The 17,216-nt window shown below is 39.5% G+C and overlaps 1 protein-coding gene and 2 long non-coding RNA genes across 6 annotated transcripts in view; 2 read left to right on the forward strand and 1 right to left on the reverse strand.

Moving 5' to 3' along the window:
- The window catches only part of LOC134175217 (uncharacterized), a 123,847-nt gene that overhangs the window by 69,210 nt on the left and 37,421 nt on the right, over positions 1-17,216 (reverse strand). The gene's annotated exons all lie outside the window — the stretch shown is intronic.
- Positions 1-17,216, forward strand: part of LOC134175281 (uncharacterized) — a 124,091-nt gene that overhangs the window by 68,323 nt on the left and 38,552 nt on the right. The window lies entirely within an intron of this gene.
- Positions 7,614-17,216, forward strand: part of MTMR7 (myotubularin related protein 7) — a 46,766-nt gene continuing 37,163 nt past the window's right edge. Inside the window, exon 1 of one of the 4 annotated variants that reach the window (XM_062639026.1) lies at positions 7,614-8,108. In XM_062639026.1, the coding sequence (XP_062495010.1) occupies positions 8,085-8,108 (24 nt within the window). In that variant the 5' untranslated portion in view covers positions 7,614-8,084. The remainder of the gene's footprint in view (positions 8,109-17,216) is intronic. The other 3 variants (XM_062639106.1, XM_062638860.1, XM_062638941.1) reach the window with 3 other exon arrangements.

The following is a 17,216-nucleotide window of genomic DNA, read 5'->3' on the forward strand; positions in this document are numbered from 1 at the left end:
CTAGTTCTTTTATATACATCATGTTGACACATGAAAACAGGAGTCTTCAGTGGTAGTTTCCTGTGCTTTATAGAGTACTGTCAGCTTGGTTTTGTGGCAACTATGGATGTTTATAGTCATGCTGGTAATTTCCTAATGAAAAATGATTCCTATAGGCATGCTTGTACACCCAGTCACATGCTTCCCTCTGCCAAAGTGACACTGCACCTTGGGTTTATGGAAAATAGCTTTCATAGATGGCAAATAACCCACACCAGTTAGAACTGGAAGGAATTCCATGTGTTCTGCTTATGAGTAAATCCATGGTGAAGTAGCATTTGCAACACCTCTCCTCCTTTTCATCTTTGTTTTCACTAACATTTCCTGATCACACTGCAGGCTTCATTCAGGGATATAAGGACATGTGCTCTGCTTAGGCCAGCTCCTGCCCTAAGATTCAGCTGTGGACAGCCCCTTTGGAAGGCAAGTCTGAGGCTGATAGAGAGTAGCAATAGATAAAGCACAACAGGCAGGTAAAATTTTGCTGGCATTGGACTACCAGTACCTAGTTTATCCCTCAGAATCCTCCAGCATGAAATAAAGCACTGGAATAAATTCTCCCTTTTGGCTGTATAGGAAGTTGGCCATAAGGTTGCAAGCTGTCTAGGCACCCTGTTGTAGCGGGAAGACCTACACTGGAAGTAGTGGCTAGCTCATTGAATGCTGATGTACTGCAAAGGGAAGAGAGTGCCAACATCTTTGTCTCTGAAAACTTAAAACTTTCAGAAGACTTGCTATCACAAGCCTGTGAATGCAACAGTTAGGTGGGGACAATGTGGGCGAGAATGTAAATACTGCTGATTTTCCCACTGTGAATTTTGACCATGGCTAAAAGTCACTGGGTTCTTGGGGATGCTGCCAATGCTGACCAAATGATAGTAGGAGCTGTCCATGATGATCACACCAACAATGACCGTATTACTGTGGAAACTGGCTGGCCAGCAACAAGCATGACTGGGCAGTAGTGAAGGTCTACAGAGTGATGTTCACCCTCTTTTCCACAGAGATAAATGATGAGAACATATATTGATGCTGAAGGGCAGGCAGTAAATAGAAAAAGAGGCTTTCAGATGTGAATCTTCATATGCGCAAGCTCTGCTGTCCCGATAGTCAGCTTGAGCTTCAATGATACAGTCCCATTCTTGGCTTAATAGAGACACACTCTTTTTTGACTTTGAGGAGACCACAGTGGATTCCAACCAAAGCCCAGACCAGGACCCAACGTTCTGCTGTTAAAGGAGCATTTCCTTAGCAGATTCTTCCAGCTGCACTAGCAGCAGTTTCTGCATGATTATCAAATCTGGATATGTGTTAGGGTCCCTTTTGGCATGGTCTAACAGCATCAGGCCAGCTGCCATAGCCTGGCATGCAAAACAGCAGCAGTGAGCAGTAGCATTTCTGTGACAGAAGGAAAGACTAGAAAGGATGAAACTCTAAAGCATTGCATTTACAGGAGTTAGTGATGTCTAATGTGCACAAGGCAGATGGCTGATGAACATCGACACAGAGACGTCCTCCCTCTGTGGACACCAAGGGCATGGAATAGATGTTGAGCCAGTTTACTTGAGACTTGTACAGATGCAGATTAGCAGTAGAGATGTAAGATGGCAAATACGACTTGCTCAGTAAGTTCATGGTGTGGCATGCAGCAAAAATACAGTGTAGGCAAATGCTTTGTGTGTTGACTATAATCATTAAGTTAGTTAACTGTTAACCTCAGAGTGGACAGTTATGTACAACCATATCAGTAGTGATCTTCAGTTAATGATACATTTCATCTCACACATGGATTTTCTAGAGATTGCATCCTTTCCACTCAGATGAGGACCTTTCAACCATGATAATCCATGGACCCTAACTGTGACCAGTGAGCAAAAATTTGTTGGAACAATACCCTGGACATACTGCTCTGGGAACAGATTACAACAAACACTGTCTTCTCATGCATAACCCTTGAAAATAATTGACAGAGATAAAGAACATAAATCTAATACTACACACAGTGAGAAACTTTCAGGAGTTAGAGAGAAGACCTTTCCTGAGCCTCAGAGCTTTCAGCCCAGGAATGCCAGAAGTGGTTCAAACTTTCTTCAGAATCCACCCCAAAATTGAATTTTTCCCCCAAACCCAAAAAGCAGTAGTGGAACCTAAAACATACTGACCAGGTGGAAGTGAAACAAAGTGAATTCAAATATGAAACTGCACAAGTTTTGGATAAGCACACGTGAATTCAATCATAACACCCTTTCAGACTGAACACTGCGGTTTCTATGACCCTTGCTTAATCAGATATTTATCAAAACCTAAATTGCTTGTCAGTAGTTTAGAGATTATCACATAATTTGAACCTCCTTTTCACAGGTTAGTAAGCCAGAGACTTCACTGTCAACTTTCACAGTGTCAGCTTATCTCCTTAATACTATGGTAGATACGAGGCCAAGGCAATCACTTGAAATTCAGGAGGATTTCAAGAGGCATTAGTCAGCCAAAACTGATTCTGGCCACTTACAGTGATGGCTTGCTGGTAAGATGGTAGGAATCACATCAGTTTCAGGTGTTCTGCATAGACATTTAAAGAATTGTGTTTTGCTTTAGCACCTTAATTAATAATATTGGGTTTAATTAAAAAAAAAAAAAAAAAGCCTAAGCCTAATCTTAAGGTTTACTTTTCAAGTTCAGAGCGAAACAAATTCTAAAAGTATAGTATTATAAAAATATGCTTTCACGTGGTGTGAAAAGTTTTTATTCTGTATTTTTGGAAACAAATGCCATTTCTCTGTTTCCCTACATATAACTTTGGAGCTTCTGTAAATTTTTGAAAGTAATAAAAAATAATTTACTGTCATCATGAACTCATGCATAAATTTCATAACTGAAAAGGCCACATTTGCTTCACTGACTTATAATCATCATAGGTCAATGAGGACTTTCAGGATAAACTAACTCTTTAGTATTTTAAACATAGCTTTAGCTAATTCCTGTACAAAGACCATGGGATACATTTCCCCTGTTATTCACTTATTTTTTTCTTCTCTGTTCTTTTTTACCTAAACCCAAATATACTTTGTCCATTTCTTTTTCCTCATGTTGGGAAAAATGCCCTAGGCAGACCATTAATACAGTCTCATAAGTTAAGAAAATTTTCTTTGTGAAAATGTTGGAAGCTGCCTTACTATCAGGACTTTATTTTTCATTGAACAATACTGCTTCAGACTATTCACAGCTGTGGTTTCTCTGAACTCAGTAGTCTCATTTCCTTCTCCTAAATTGTGGCTGAGCCCATGACTGAACATTTCAATGGCAAGGGTTGAGAAGATAAAAAATTATTATTTAAAAAAGTAGATATTTTTAGTATCAACTAAGGGAAAACTTCCTGGCTAGGATTCTGTATAATACATTATAAAGGTAGTCAGACTATCACAGATACTGCAATTTGGAGAATCCCTACATGACTTGCTAGGATCTGGGACAGCTGCCTAACACTTCTTCTCAAAGAGAATTACTCACTTTCACTAATGGCCGATACCTGGCTCTGTAGTAAAGCCACTTGCAAAATACCTATTTTTAAAAATTACCATTTTTCAAGTGGAAAAAGCACATTTCTCTGTTTGTTTAATGAAAAATAATATCTTTAAAAATTAATAAATCAGCTTCATTCTAACTTTCTGTACATAGTTGAAGATTTAACTTAGAAGCAGACCTGCTCAGATGTATTCAAGCGTAGCTAATCTATGGAGGGAGGTGGGGGCCTCTCTTCCAAGTTCTCTGTTCCCAGTATAGTAATTGATTACAGCAGTGTCCTGCTGAGAAGCCAAGATTAATAAATTGCTTTTCACTGAGCTGTCTAACTGGCAAAAGAGAGTATGTAGAAATTTCTGTCTATACTGATTTGCATAATGAGGTAAATCCCTAAGCAGTATTTGCACTACTTCAAGAGTTTAGGAGTTTTGAATCATCTTGTGGAAAAGTCTGTTTCCCTACTGGCTATATTGAGAATCACATCTTTCCATCTCCTTTTTCGCCTTAAAATCCCTGTTCTAACAACTGACCCATTCCTTTAACTGCTATATGATATATACCAGCTTAAGTATACCACAGCTGACATCCCAACACTGTACTCTCCAGTTGGTTGTCCTAACATGCTTTGTTATGAAAAATACAATATTTTCACAGTAGCTGGATTAACTATTCTAATCTTGTTGAAATGCTCTCTTTTAACAGTGATCAGTTCACCAGAATCTTACCAGTTTCCTCAACTGGGGGAATCCTCATGTAAGTAACTGGACATATATCCTGAGTGATACTAAAACTTCATCTGTTTTATTTCCCTACTATGCCTTTCAGGCCAGTTATACATCTGGCCTGATACATATCATGTATCATGTATGTCATGTATATCTCATATGTCATATATCAGTTCATCTATCTGCAGAATACAATCAAAACCATTCAGATTTCCAGAGATCTGCTGGTATTCTTTCCAGTGTAAATTTGTTTTTATAAAAATGCAACACTGTTTTGTAACAAGGCAAAATCAAAGATTGCTTTGAGTACTTCTTGAAGGAAGTGTGAAATGGTCAAACCTAGTAACAGTTAGCTGAGTTAAACAATAAAGTGAAAGCTACTCCCTGCGTCCTTTACCTTTTCACATGCAGCTCCTGCTTGATTAACTGGGCGAGAAGTTTGTGTGTCCAAGTGCATTTGCCATGAGAAACTTGCATATTCCCTGAAAAAGTTCAAAAGTTATGAAACAAATACAAACACAGTTTCTAAATAGATGGTACTAGTTATCCTGGGCATATACACTGTCAAGACACCTATGAATTGCACCTTTCACTGTTTGGAGGCTATCAGTAGTGCAATAGGTAACAGGCAAACAGGAGTTTTGATGCTACAGTGTATGAATGCCTGCCACATTTCATGAGTGAATGAAATTACCCCTCCTCACTAACCCCCAGCCCAACTCTTCTGGTTTTGTTTTCTTATTTCCCCTTTCACTCTGTCACTTGGCTCCCTGTCACCCCTCACTTTCAGCTGGCTCCCTTGCCTCTGTATCACACAGGAAGCCAGTTCATCACACAAAAATAAGTGAAGCTAGACAGCTAAAACAAAGCAAATAGTGCAGCAAGTTCACTTGGCTTATAGGCACTAAAGCCAGATAAATACCAGGACAGAGCATAGGCAGAGCAAGCTGCAGAGCTGGAAGCAGAGGCAAGCAGTTAAAACAAGCTAGGGGTCTGCCTTGCTGCACTGGCAGCAGTTAGCTCAGCTCAGCCACGCTGTGAGCCAGTTACAGATCCATATCTTAGAGTAGGGCGTGGGCATCACTTCTGTGGGATCTTGGCACCGCAGAAAGCTTATCTGGAAAGAAGATGCAGCAATACAAAGCTACAGTGCCTGCTAAGGACACGTGCTCTTAATGTGGTTTTGTGTTGGAAAGAGGGGGGCTAAAAATCTTCAAAAGGCTTCTTGTTTCTTCAGTAACATCCTTGTACTGTTGGTCTTCCTAGGATTCTCTTACATATTGGAAGTGAAGCGTGTGCTCTCAGGTTTTACTGGATGAGACTGAAAGCTGACTCTGCTGCTTATGGATACAGAAAATCCACTGGTATCATTCTAGCCCTCAGTGATTTGCCTTCTTCATGTGACATTAATCAAGAACTTTGTTGGCAGTTGCGGCAGAGAGGTCAAAACCTATGCAGGCATGTCAATTTGATTTTCCTGCCCCTACACCTTAGTTGAGTCAGCGCAGTAGGCTATGGATTGTTATTTTGTGTTGCTACCCTCACTGTACCTCTACTGTGCACAGAGGATTTAATTTCCAGGATTTTTAAAACAGCAGTTTCCATGAGTGTGAAATACAAATGAAAAATGTTAGAGAATGTTCAGAGGATTGTGCTTACTGCAGCTTTCCATGACAATTGCAGTAGGCATAACTTTTATCTAAACCCACGTTCTGTTTATTTCTGTTCTTGCCCATTAGTTATTTTGCCAGTCCAAGAAAAGCCAAAACCTCTGGTGGGATGTTGAGCAACTGACTGCTACATAAACAGGTTCCTCTGAGCAATGTCTTAATTTTGCAGTTACTGATGAATGTGAAGCAGAGAGAAAGTGCATTCTAACTTAACTCTGAAAGTCTTCTTGCCATCAGCAGTAGGATTTGAACTTGGCTGTAATGAATCACAAGATGTACCAGAGAAAAAGTAAATATCTCTGGGGACTGAAAGGATAACAGTGCATTCTTCCAACTTTACTTATGCACTGGCTGTAGCAAATGCCAAAAGATGATAACGTATGCAATGAATCATGTCAGCCATAACTGCAAAGGAAATGTATTTCATGGCTGGTTAATTCTTAATTGAATCTGGTGACTCTGGCCTAAAATAGAGAGCAAAATATGTCAATGATCAAAAGTCTTGTGAAGTCCACACTTGAAGCAATTCATGCACTTCTATGGATCCTATCCAATTTTCAATCAGAAAATGGTATTTCCAACCCTCATTTCAGATCTGAGTGAACAGAATAAAATGGAATGATTAAAAACTCCGAGAAGAGTTTTCATCCAGTTGATGGTGTCTCAGATTATGGTTATTCCAGCCACTCCTACTCAGTAAAAGCAATTGTACTATGAGAAAAAGGAGGTCAGAAATGGACCAAAATAGGGGAGGAAGGAAGGAAGAATAATGGTCACATCTGGGGATGACTTATAGTCCAATCCTGACAGTGCAGCTGCTGTCTCATCTGACCAAACATCTCACTGACACTGAACGATCTAGCCATTCCTTAGTAAGAAAGTGGCAGGATTGGAGAAACATTGGCAGGGCTGGAGACAGTGTGACTATACCCATTGTTCCCTTGGGGTAAAATGCATTCACATTTTTTTGTAAACACATGTTATTTTCAGCCCATATTTTATCTTTCACAAAACAAATTCATCTTGCTTTGTTGTCTGCAGGCAAGAGAGGATATGTAGGGAGATTCTGCTGCTCTGGAGCAGAGCACTTCTGCCATGGCCTTTGTGTGGTTGGACAGGTTTCCACATCTGTTTCCATCCCTTTGTGAGGCTAGTCCCCATTTGTGAAAAATTGCTGGAATACACTGATCAATACAGAATACCTGGGCATTTGACAAGCTTCAAAGGTTATGGTTTATCTGAAATAATATATTAGCATTAGCACCTCTAGCAATTTGCATTTTGGCATATACACTGAAAAGTTTATCTTTGTGCTCAGAATATGATAGTGATCAAAAGACTATTAGAGATAACTGTTCTCCATCTTTGCACAGGTAAGCTGGGGAAAACAGCTCTGTAGCATTTCTTTATGCTCCAAGAGGTAACACCTCTCTTGGACCAGGCAAGGCAAAAGATGGGATAAGAATTTCAGGCATACGATTGAAAACTGCATGTCATGAAAAACCTCCCCTTGTGCAAATCTGAGGATGCAGCAAAATCGTGAATTACAGAACAGACAAGCAGAGCTGGAGATAAACAAAATTCAGTGCTTCAGTTTCAGTAAGTGCAGCTTTTGTCTTTGAGACACTGTACATGCTGGACCAGGGAACAGAAAAATAATAGGGGGAGGCGATGTCAGACAGAGCTCCCTTTTGTGTTTCTTGTCCTATCTTTCCTGAAGGGAAGGACGGAGAGGTGTAATTTTAGGCGAGACAGCAAACGGCTATAGAGCCACCTTCAGGCTGTGCCCTTCTGGGGTGCCTCGCAGGTCCCCGCGGGTGCGCCCGGACCGAGGCCGGGGCTGGACTGGAGCGGGCGAGGAGCATCCCCGCCGGCGGAGCACCATGGCAGCTGCCGGGGAGGTGGAGCCAGCCGCTGACCTGCCAGCATCGGAACACGCTATCGGCTTTGAATAAATCCTCCCTTTTTCCTTCCTACCTGCGCCGAAAAACGCGAGGAAAAATAAAAATATTAAAAATAATTATATATATTTTTAAAAGCAGGGCTGGCAGGAGAAAACAGGAGAGAGGCCGGGTGCGTGCGGCCGCCGGCTGCGGGAGGTGCATGAGGAGCTCGGCTGGGGGCTGCCGCCATGGAGCACATCCGGATGCCCAAGGTGGGTACCGGCGGGCGGGCGGCGGGGCCGGGAGAGGAAGCCTAGGCCCCGGCAGCACTCCAACAGCACCCTACCATCCCTCCGGCCGGCTGCTGCTTCTGCTGGAAGGAGCCTTTGGCCGGAGCCTGTGGCTTGAGGCAGTGCACAGCCATCCTCTGCAGGCTTTGTAGCTGATGCGGAGCTTTTTTTTCAGCAGGTTTGCTGTGAAATCCGCACAAATACTCGTTGTTTTGCTATGTGGGCTGAAGATTTGTCGGGTATTTTTCCTAGTTTTTATTCTGTCCTTCCTGTTAACACTGATGGTGTCCATGAGTTGTAGGTATCCAAAATCACGTCTGTAGGTATCCAAAATCAGGTCTGTTGTCTGCTTCTTAGATGCCTTTCATTTATCCCAGTATTTCAGACCTGGTGATGACTTTGTGTTTGTATACCAGCATTTGGGCAGCATGAGGCCTGTATTTGTTAACAGAATTGCCATCGTGCCCCGAAAAAGAAGATACTATTTTGACACATGAATATTGCAGGTTAAAAATAATAATCCCAAATGAACGAATAAGTTAATTTGAAGTGGGAGTAGGATTTTTTTCACATATATTTATGTATTTATTAACCCAAACCCCTGATTAAGATTATTTATGTTTGATTTGTGGCTGTCTTTTATCAATATTTAGTATGATGACTTGATTTTGAGATGAGGGCCTTTTCTTACTTTATCTACATTTTGGGGTCTTTAGGTGTTGAGGTGCAAATATATTAAAAAGGTAGGCAGTTACAACAACTGCCTTTCCTCACATCTCATTTAATGATCAATTATCTCCCTGTGTGGGAAGGAAGAATCTCAGAATAGCAAGAATGTATCCTACTGCAAGTAGGAAATTATCAGTGAAAGTTGTCTCACAGATGCTTCTGACCATTAGCTGAAGAATGCTGAAAGCATGAATGAGGAAAATAGGGAAAATAAATGAATAAAGGTAGAAAAAAAATCCTAAAAATAAATGGTCATATTTGTAGTGAATGGAAAGCCCAGGCAAGCCCAGGCAATGGAAGCTTCTCTGTTAGCTTTTCTACAAGCAAGTCCTTAAAATGTTACTATGCATATGCAAATCCCATTTCTGCATCCAACAGCTCTGAGTAGGCAGTATACTGATGACTCAAGACACCAGAAATCTTACTCAGTGCAAGGTGATTCTGCAGTACTGGTTCCTAGCATTCCCTTACATTACAGCTATGCCAAAAGTTATCCTTCTAATGTAATAAAGCAGTTTAGAATGCATTCTTTAAAGGTTCAAATGATACAAAAATCCTTTAATATTTCCTACATAAATGTAGAAAATGCAGGACACTCAACATGAGTCAGTATTGAAATACCTCATCTCTCCAGTTACTCTTAAGTACACTGACAAGTCAGCATACATACAGTTACCTGGCAGAACTGGTATCTTTGCTTTGTTTGTTCAAAAAATCTCAGCTTAAATCAGCTACCAGAACAGTGATGGGTTTTTTGGGGGGGTTTGCTTTTACTGATTTTTTTTATTTATTTTTTAGAATTCAGAATGTAATGATGAATGGTTTCCAGTGCCAGTAATGTAAAAATAAGTGAGGGAAAGCTATGTGAATATAGGGGTATTATCACTGTATCCTGTAGTCGTTTCTGCTGTCGTATTTCCTCACTCCATCCAATTTTGTCCTGAGAGACATTTGACAAGCAACTGCCCTATTCTGTAAAGGTATTAATCTCAGATAATGATACTTTCCTTGATTTGAAAACCCAGCAAAATGGGAAATCAAGATAAATACATACTTAAAAAATTAATAAACTTAATAATATCTGAAGATTAAATTCCTGCCCCAAGTAAAAGCTTTTCCTTCAAAAAGGAGTAAAAAAGTCTATATTACATGACATCCATTAGGACTTGGCAATTGTTTTTTATTTTAATTGAAATATAAATATAGTGAGTGATGGATCATAAATATTAAAATAAATCTGATAAGATAACTGTCATTAAAAAGGCAGGAAGAAATTCCATACCAGCTGGACAAGTAGTTCATTTAGATCACTACTCTGTGTCTGACAGTGACAGAAGGAGAGCAATATAAACCTGGCCACATTCTGTACCCTCAGTTGTATTAGCGTCCAACCTTTCCTAGTTCTATTAGTGTCCGTTTATGGACCTCTCTGTGTGAGTTTGCCAAAGCTGCTGACAACTCTATACCTCTGCAGTCTGCATGGAAACAAGTTACAGAAGATTGTGGCTACAAAAGAATACTTTCTTCTAGCTATTAAAAAGTTCTTCGTAGTTTTATTCAATACTCCCTGCTTCTAGCTTCAAGGGTTTGATCCATAACAGTTCCATGTTTGCCTTCACTGTAAATCTTGATCACAACCCATCAGATTCTGACAATTTTGGAGAAATGTCAACAGTGACCCTAAGACCTCTTTCCTGTGCGGTAACTATTCATTCTCTGTCCATGGTTGTGTAGATATGGTTTAGGTTGTTTTTCCTATAGGCACACTGTTTTGTGTTTCTCTATGTTGAATCTTTTCTGTGACTCTTTTGCCCACACAAGGCAAGGCTCTTCTGGTGTTTTTGTGCCACAGATTCACTTTTTAAGACCGCTTACGATCATCTACAGAATTGAAGATTTTGCTGTATATTCTTTACTTCAGGTCATTGAAAAAGTTGAATAAAACCAGTCCCAGCACCAGACTTTGTAGGACTTAACTGTTGATTCTTCTCCAACCTGAAAAGAGATCATTAAGCCCTAGTCTTTGCTTCCTGTCGGCTTCATTTGTAAATGGACCTTTCCTCCAGTACCATGGCAATTTAGTTTCTCTAATAACCTTTGATTATCAGAAGTTTTTTTTAACTCCAAATATGTTATGTTCTCTGGGTCCCCTTTACCCATGTGCTTTGTGGCAGCATCGCAGGATTTCAGCAGGATTTCCTGCTGCAAAAGCCATTCTAGTTCTTTCCCAGCAGACTGTGTGCATCCACCTGAAAGAACAATTCTGTTATTTCACATGCTGTTGCTGTAACTAAGTATTTTTGCTAATGATACATTGTCTAGTCTTTCGCCAAAAGACATGATGCCTTTAAGTCTAGTTCTGAAGAATTCAGCTGCTGTTTCTCCTTAGCAAGTAAAAGTAGCAGAAAGAGAAGCCAGGTCTCTTGACAGCTGTCTGTTAGACGAAACTGCTTCTCTCTGTTATTTTTGAAATGGTATTCCCCAGACCTTCTGGACCTTCCGGACCTTCCCTGGACTCTCCAGATAGCCAAGTTCTTAACACGCTATTTATTGTACCGAATGCTATTGTCATACCATTATACTATGGGTAGAACACAGATTGCATGCATGATGTGTGCTTGTACACAGGTACATATTCAGTAATGATAGATTCACAAAGTAAATGCTGTCCTACATATGAAGGCTGTAATTTGAATGCAGTTAAGAGTTGCTAAAAGTCACTCATTGCTAAATGGAATTATATATAACTCCAATAATATTTAAAAAATTACGAATTAGTAAACTCACTGACTGCTACGTTATGGATTGAGCAGCAAGATAGTTTTGGACAACTCTCAAAACCTGAAATGGGACAAACTGCTCCTAACAGTCATAAAAAATTAATACATGACACTCCTGCACAGACTAGCGGCACATCTTGTTAACACGCGTAGAGATATGTACGGCCGTGGACAGGCTGGCAGATAAACAGCTCTGAAGATACGTATACCCCCCACAGGGACTTTGTGAACCGTTCCTAATCGGTTACCTGATTTTATTTTATTTAACACTGTTCCATATCATTTGGCTTTATATATTGGCAGGAGGCCTACCAAATGGCCTACTTATAATAGACAATACATCAGATTTATCCCTGGTGTAAGGCTGTCTTCAGTGGAGCTAGTCCAGAAATTCATTTGGCTCAATGTCTCACGTTAACAGCATACTTGGGATAACTTGAGTTGCTCAAGTGCTTTCATTTTTGTGACGACATGGTAAGGTATTTCCTTTCAGTGATCCCTTTCACAGGCAGAGTTTAAGATACACTGCCATTTCTCATGATAATGTCAAATTTTTCTACCAGATGTACTACTTTCCAAAACAAATTTCCAGTGTGCGTAAATGAGTTCTGTTTCCTTTTAGTTTCAATCTATTTTCTGTTCCATAGTTCTTGCTTTTTATTCAAAAAGTTTTAGAATATATGTGAGTTTTCCCAAAGTCTCCATCAAAAGAGCCATGTAATTTACATCCACTTTATAAATGACACATGTAAATGGCAAAATAGTTGTCCACCTAGGTCAATGGCAAAATTAAACCCAGCACACCTAATCTTTACTTTGCAGCTACATGCTCTGGGCTATGGATCTCCACCTTTTTTTATGCTAAGCTGGGTATTTTTACCATTGCTCTCTTTGTGCCTTCTGTTGAGGTAAGAAGTGACATTGTAGTTAAGTTCTCCATATTCAGGCTACAATTCCTTTTGGAGAAGTTTGATTTTACTTGTGATGTAGGAAGGTGTCAGCAGTCCTAAGGCAATATTAGGAGTCAGTTGAGGATGTGGGCTCCTTGTTTACCCTACAAGCCAGGGAATGCAGTGCTGCAGGCATTGCACTGTAGTAGTCCTAGCACTTGGTTAACTTTTATTTAGTTTGCTACTTAGGAAAGGTAAAGGATGTGAGGTTGGCATGGCCCTTGCCTTTTATTGGTGTTTTGGGTATTCAGCTTACTGTGGACACATCACTGCAACCTCTTTGAAGTGCAAGTCGATTTTCTGCTTTTCAAATCTTGTGTAAAGGTGGTTGTCATTCTGTCCTCTAAGTATACAGCTTAGAGCAGTGCACCTTACAGTTCAGCTGGTGCTTTCTGATTCTGTAACTATTTTCTCACTTTACATCATGGTTAGGAAATGTCTAACATGTTCTGGGGTCAGTGATGTTTAATGATTTCAGACACATCATTCTACTTGACTGCTTATACTCAAAGTGATGCATTGAAATCAACACTGATTCTGGACACTTTTGACTCTGATTTTGTGCATTATGAATTCTTTTTCTCTTGGTAAGGGAGCTTCCCTATTTAGAATGCTGTTTAGTTTTCTTTGGGTTTCATTTATTCCATCTTTGTGCTGTGGAACTTTGAGCACAAATGATAAATTTAATACAAATGAGCTTTGTATTATACTATGCCAAAAATCATACTGTGTTTTGGCATTCATCCTGGAGTCAGATAAAATTAGAATAGGAACTGCAGAAAATATCTAGGTGATGTGGGATTGGATTTAAAATCTCAGTTTGGAATTTGCTCCAAAAATATTTATTTTGAACTGGAGTCATCAAAAGATCTGCTTATTAGAGTGAGTTGAGATTTAAACAGAATCTGGTAACAGCTATTATTCTCAAAATATTTGGTCAGAAAATGGTCAAAAGGTCATGCAAATCATGGTTATTGTGCATTCACGATACCTTTTAAATTAAATTACAACACAAAGTTATTTTTTTTCCTAACCCATCTCAGAGAATTGTCGACTTTTAAACTTTAGCTGTATTTGACTGGACACCAGAACCACAGCCTGATTATAGTAGGGATCACAAACTTGATCCGAACAATATCTGCACCTTACCTCACTCATAGCTCATATTTTCCTAGGTAACCTGACTGTCCTGCAATCCAGCTTGGAATTGGCCATCTCAGCCTGAGTTTTCTTATCATCTTTATCCCTGAAGTCACATAGTATGCCTTTTGGGGACTAGGAGCTCCAGAGCTGTCTTTGATTTGGGTGGGTTTCAAGGTCATTTATTAGTGAAATTAAGCTAACTCCTGCTAAAAAGAAATACTGCAGTGTAATTTCAGAGAATCACACAGTCAGAATTGCTCGTTGGGTGTTGGATTTCCTCCTCCCCCACATCATGGGTTTTGTTTGGCTCATTCTCATTGGTATACATGTGAATAACAGACTTTGCTTATTATACTGGAAGATTTTGGCTGCTGTTTTATTCACTGAGAAGAATTTTCTTTTTCTTGTTCACTGATGTGGATGTTTTATTTCTTTCTCCCAGGCTTATCAGGTTGTAGTGCTGCTATTTTCCTTCTTTTGGAGTGTTTTTGTTGGACTCCATCTTCTTTCCATTCTTCACCTCTTGTAATTTTATTTTTCTTTACCAGGAACTTTTCAATTAAGGAGTTTTAAATGGAAATGTTCTTATTTACCAGACTAAAATGAGCCACAGAAGGCTATTGTTGTTGCTGAAGTTCTGTGAAAGCATCAGCAGGGTTCTGATGAAAATTTGCCTGTTTTCCCTGGCTGTCTACCCAGGAGATTACCAAGGATCTGAGAACTGTCCTTCCTCCAAGTCAGCAGTGAAATTGGAGACTTGGGGACAGTCCTAGGTCAGTTCTTCTTTTTTCTCCCCACAAAACTCCCTTTTCTAGAGCTTGAAATTGGAAGTCTCACTTCTGAGCTTCAGGGTGCTCAGGGTTTTCAGGGTACCAGTTCTCTGGGAGGGCTGTCAAAGTACAATTCAATGGGAATTGTCAAATGGGAGTCTAGTGGAAGGTGTCTGTGCCCATGGCAGGGTGGTTGGAACTAGATGATCTTTAAGGTCCTTTCCAACCCTAACTGTTCTGTGATTCTATGATTCTGGAGAGGTAAGAAAAAACTAAGCCAGAGTGATCAAGGCATTAGCTATTTCTATTTGCCACACAAGCACAAGATGCACATTGCTAACGGCAAGGAGCCAAACCAACCTTGGCAGGTTCCACACAGGAGCACACCACAGTCATGAAGTCTTCAGTGGTATTCACTTTCCCTAACTTCAACACAAGATTTATTTGTATTACAGATGTGTTTGGCCCAACAGCGTTATTCTGCTGAGGCAGTAGACAAAACTCTACATCCTGGTGCTGGGATCTCAAAATATCACAAAGTGATCACACTTTTCTCCTTTGTCTTTGAGCTTGGAGTTCGTGGCACAGGTGAAACTGCTACAGGATGCATAAAAATCCCATTTTGTTAAAGTAGGTTGCAGTTTTTCTGTGGGCAACATAATGTAATATTTTCTAAGAGACAGTATGCCACTGTGTTTTTTCAAGTAACTTGTCTGTTACAAAAGATTAGAACTAAAACTTTGGAGTGCAGTTGCAGCTGAAATGTCACGTTTCTGTTTATTTGGGTGAAGTTTGCATTGTTTTTTTCTCCTGTTTATTTTTCCCTTTTGGGCATCACTGCTTACAGGGTGAGATTTTTACTATTTAGCATTAGGTATATAATTTAAGAACAGAGGCTCCACAGATGTAGTCAAAGAAATTTCCAGAATCCTATTACACTAGATTCACAGTCTCCATTCACCATTTGTTCTTCATGTGCATAAGCTTCTAATTCAGTTACCTAAATAAGCTACTGAAACTTAGATGGTATTAATACCTTCTTCATTTTGTGCTGTAATAACCAACTGCACCTGTTCACTAATCTTAGTTTTCTTACTTCTGTAATGTGAGTCGCATTCTCATATTGATATATTAATATATTTTAAAACATAAAAAGAGAGAGAAAATTGCTTTTGGTTCTTTTCATCCATCTCTCTTCTTAATCTTTGGTCATCCCATTGGAAGTGTCATTTGAAACAGGTAAAGCTGCTAAAATATGTAAAATATTCATTGTCTCAAAACTCTGTGCATGTGTCCGTAGGATAGTTCACCATTTAAATAATAGCTAATTCAATGTTTACTGGTTCTATCTAATCTACAGTAAACCCAGGAGCATACTGACCTTTGTGAGGTGAATGACTTGCCAAGTGACCACAGAACTCATTTGACTAGATCAGGCTGGTGCTGCTTCTAATTTTGTAACCAAACCATCTGATTCAGGATACTAATAGGTGATGTAAAGGGAAATGAGGGAAAGCATGATCTATCCGGTAAGATGCTTCCAAATTTATGTCCTGAAGCATGAACGCTGGTGGAGCCAGTGGTCCTAATCCAAAGGCCATTTAAGGCACTGAAAGAATTCCTCTGTCTTGAAAAAACTCAGTATCTAACATTTTGTCTTTTATGGTTTTGGTCTTATTTTCACTCAGTTTTTTTTTTTTTTTATTTTATATTCCCCTTAGCATTAGGGCCCTTCTATTCTGAAAGCTTTTTTGCTTTTGAAACTTGATTTTCATACATATACTTATTTCCAATATGCACTTTATTTCTGGTTTGGTTGTAGTGTTTTGGTTTGGTTTGGCTTTTTTTTTAATCAAGACTTTCTCTAAATGCCTTACTTTTCCCGTATTGTGTGAGTGGGAAGGCACTTTCTCCCTTGTGAGATCTGTGTACTCGTTGCATTAATTGGAAAGGTAGCTTGGTTTTAGATTTCTAGTTTTGTGTCTATTCCTTTTAGATTTAGATTGCTTTGTTAAATTCATAATAATATAAATATTTTCCTAATCTGGAATTGGCTGACCTCCTTTGGATTTTCTATGCCAAACTTTCTTATTTTTAATAATATTACGCTCAGTAAAGATGAAGTCATAAAACAAGTTCTGAAATCCATGGATAGCCACATACTTTAATTTGCTGTCTTGTCATCTGTTGTCTGAACTAGTAACTCTAAAACTTGTTGCATTTCAAAATGGTACTGAAAATCATTAAGACAGCATGTCTGCAGAGTACTCTTTGAGTTCTGTTTATGCAGAATAGGAGACTAAGGTTGGTGTGGAGGATTTGGGAAGTTTGGCTTTGGAGTGGTCAAGGCTGCAATCTCTCAGCCTGCTGTTAATGGACTTGAGTGGTGTTATTTGATGCATCAGTGCCTGTAAGCTATAGGAATGATCTATTTGCAACACAAAACTGACGTTTCCTGGTGTACAGGTGTACTCTGCTGAGAAAGGCAGATCCCTACCATGAGAAAAGGGAGTCCTACAAATCCTTTAAAGCAAATCTTTTGTGGCCTGCACAGCTGAAATGGCATGGTTACTGCTGCTCTAAAACAGACTGCTGAACAGGGCATAATTTTGAACGTGCAACAGAAAAGCCTGTGTCAAATGGAGAAATTTAAAGTTACAGTTCTTTTCAGCGTCCTTTGGCTGCACACAGAATTCTTTCTCCCTACTCCAGTTTACT

Source organism: Pezoporus occidentalis, unplaced genomic scaffold (assembly GCF_034315485.1).
Source record: "Pezoporus occidentalis ecotype Australia unplaced genomic scaffold, CSIRO_AGI_Poc_V1 ctg1, whole genome shotgun sequence".
Lineage (NCBI taxonomy): Eukaryota > Metazoa > Chordata > Aves > Psittaciformes > Psittacidae > Pezoporus > Pezoporus occidentalis.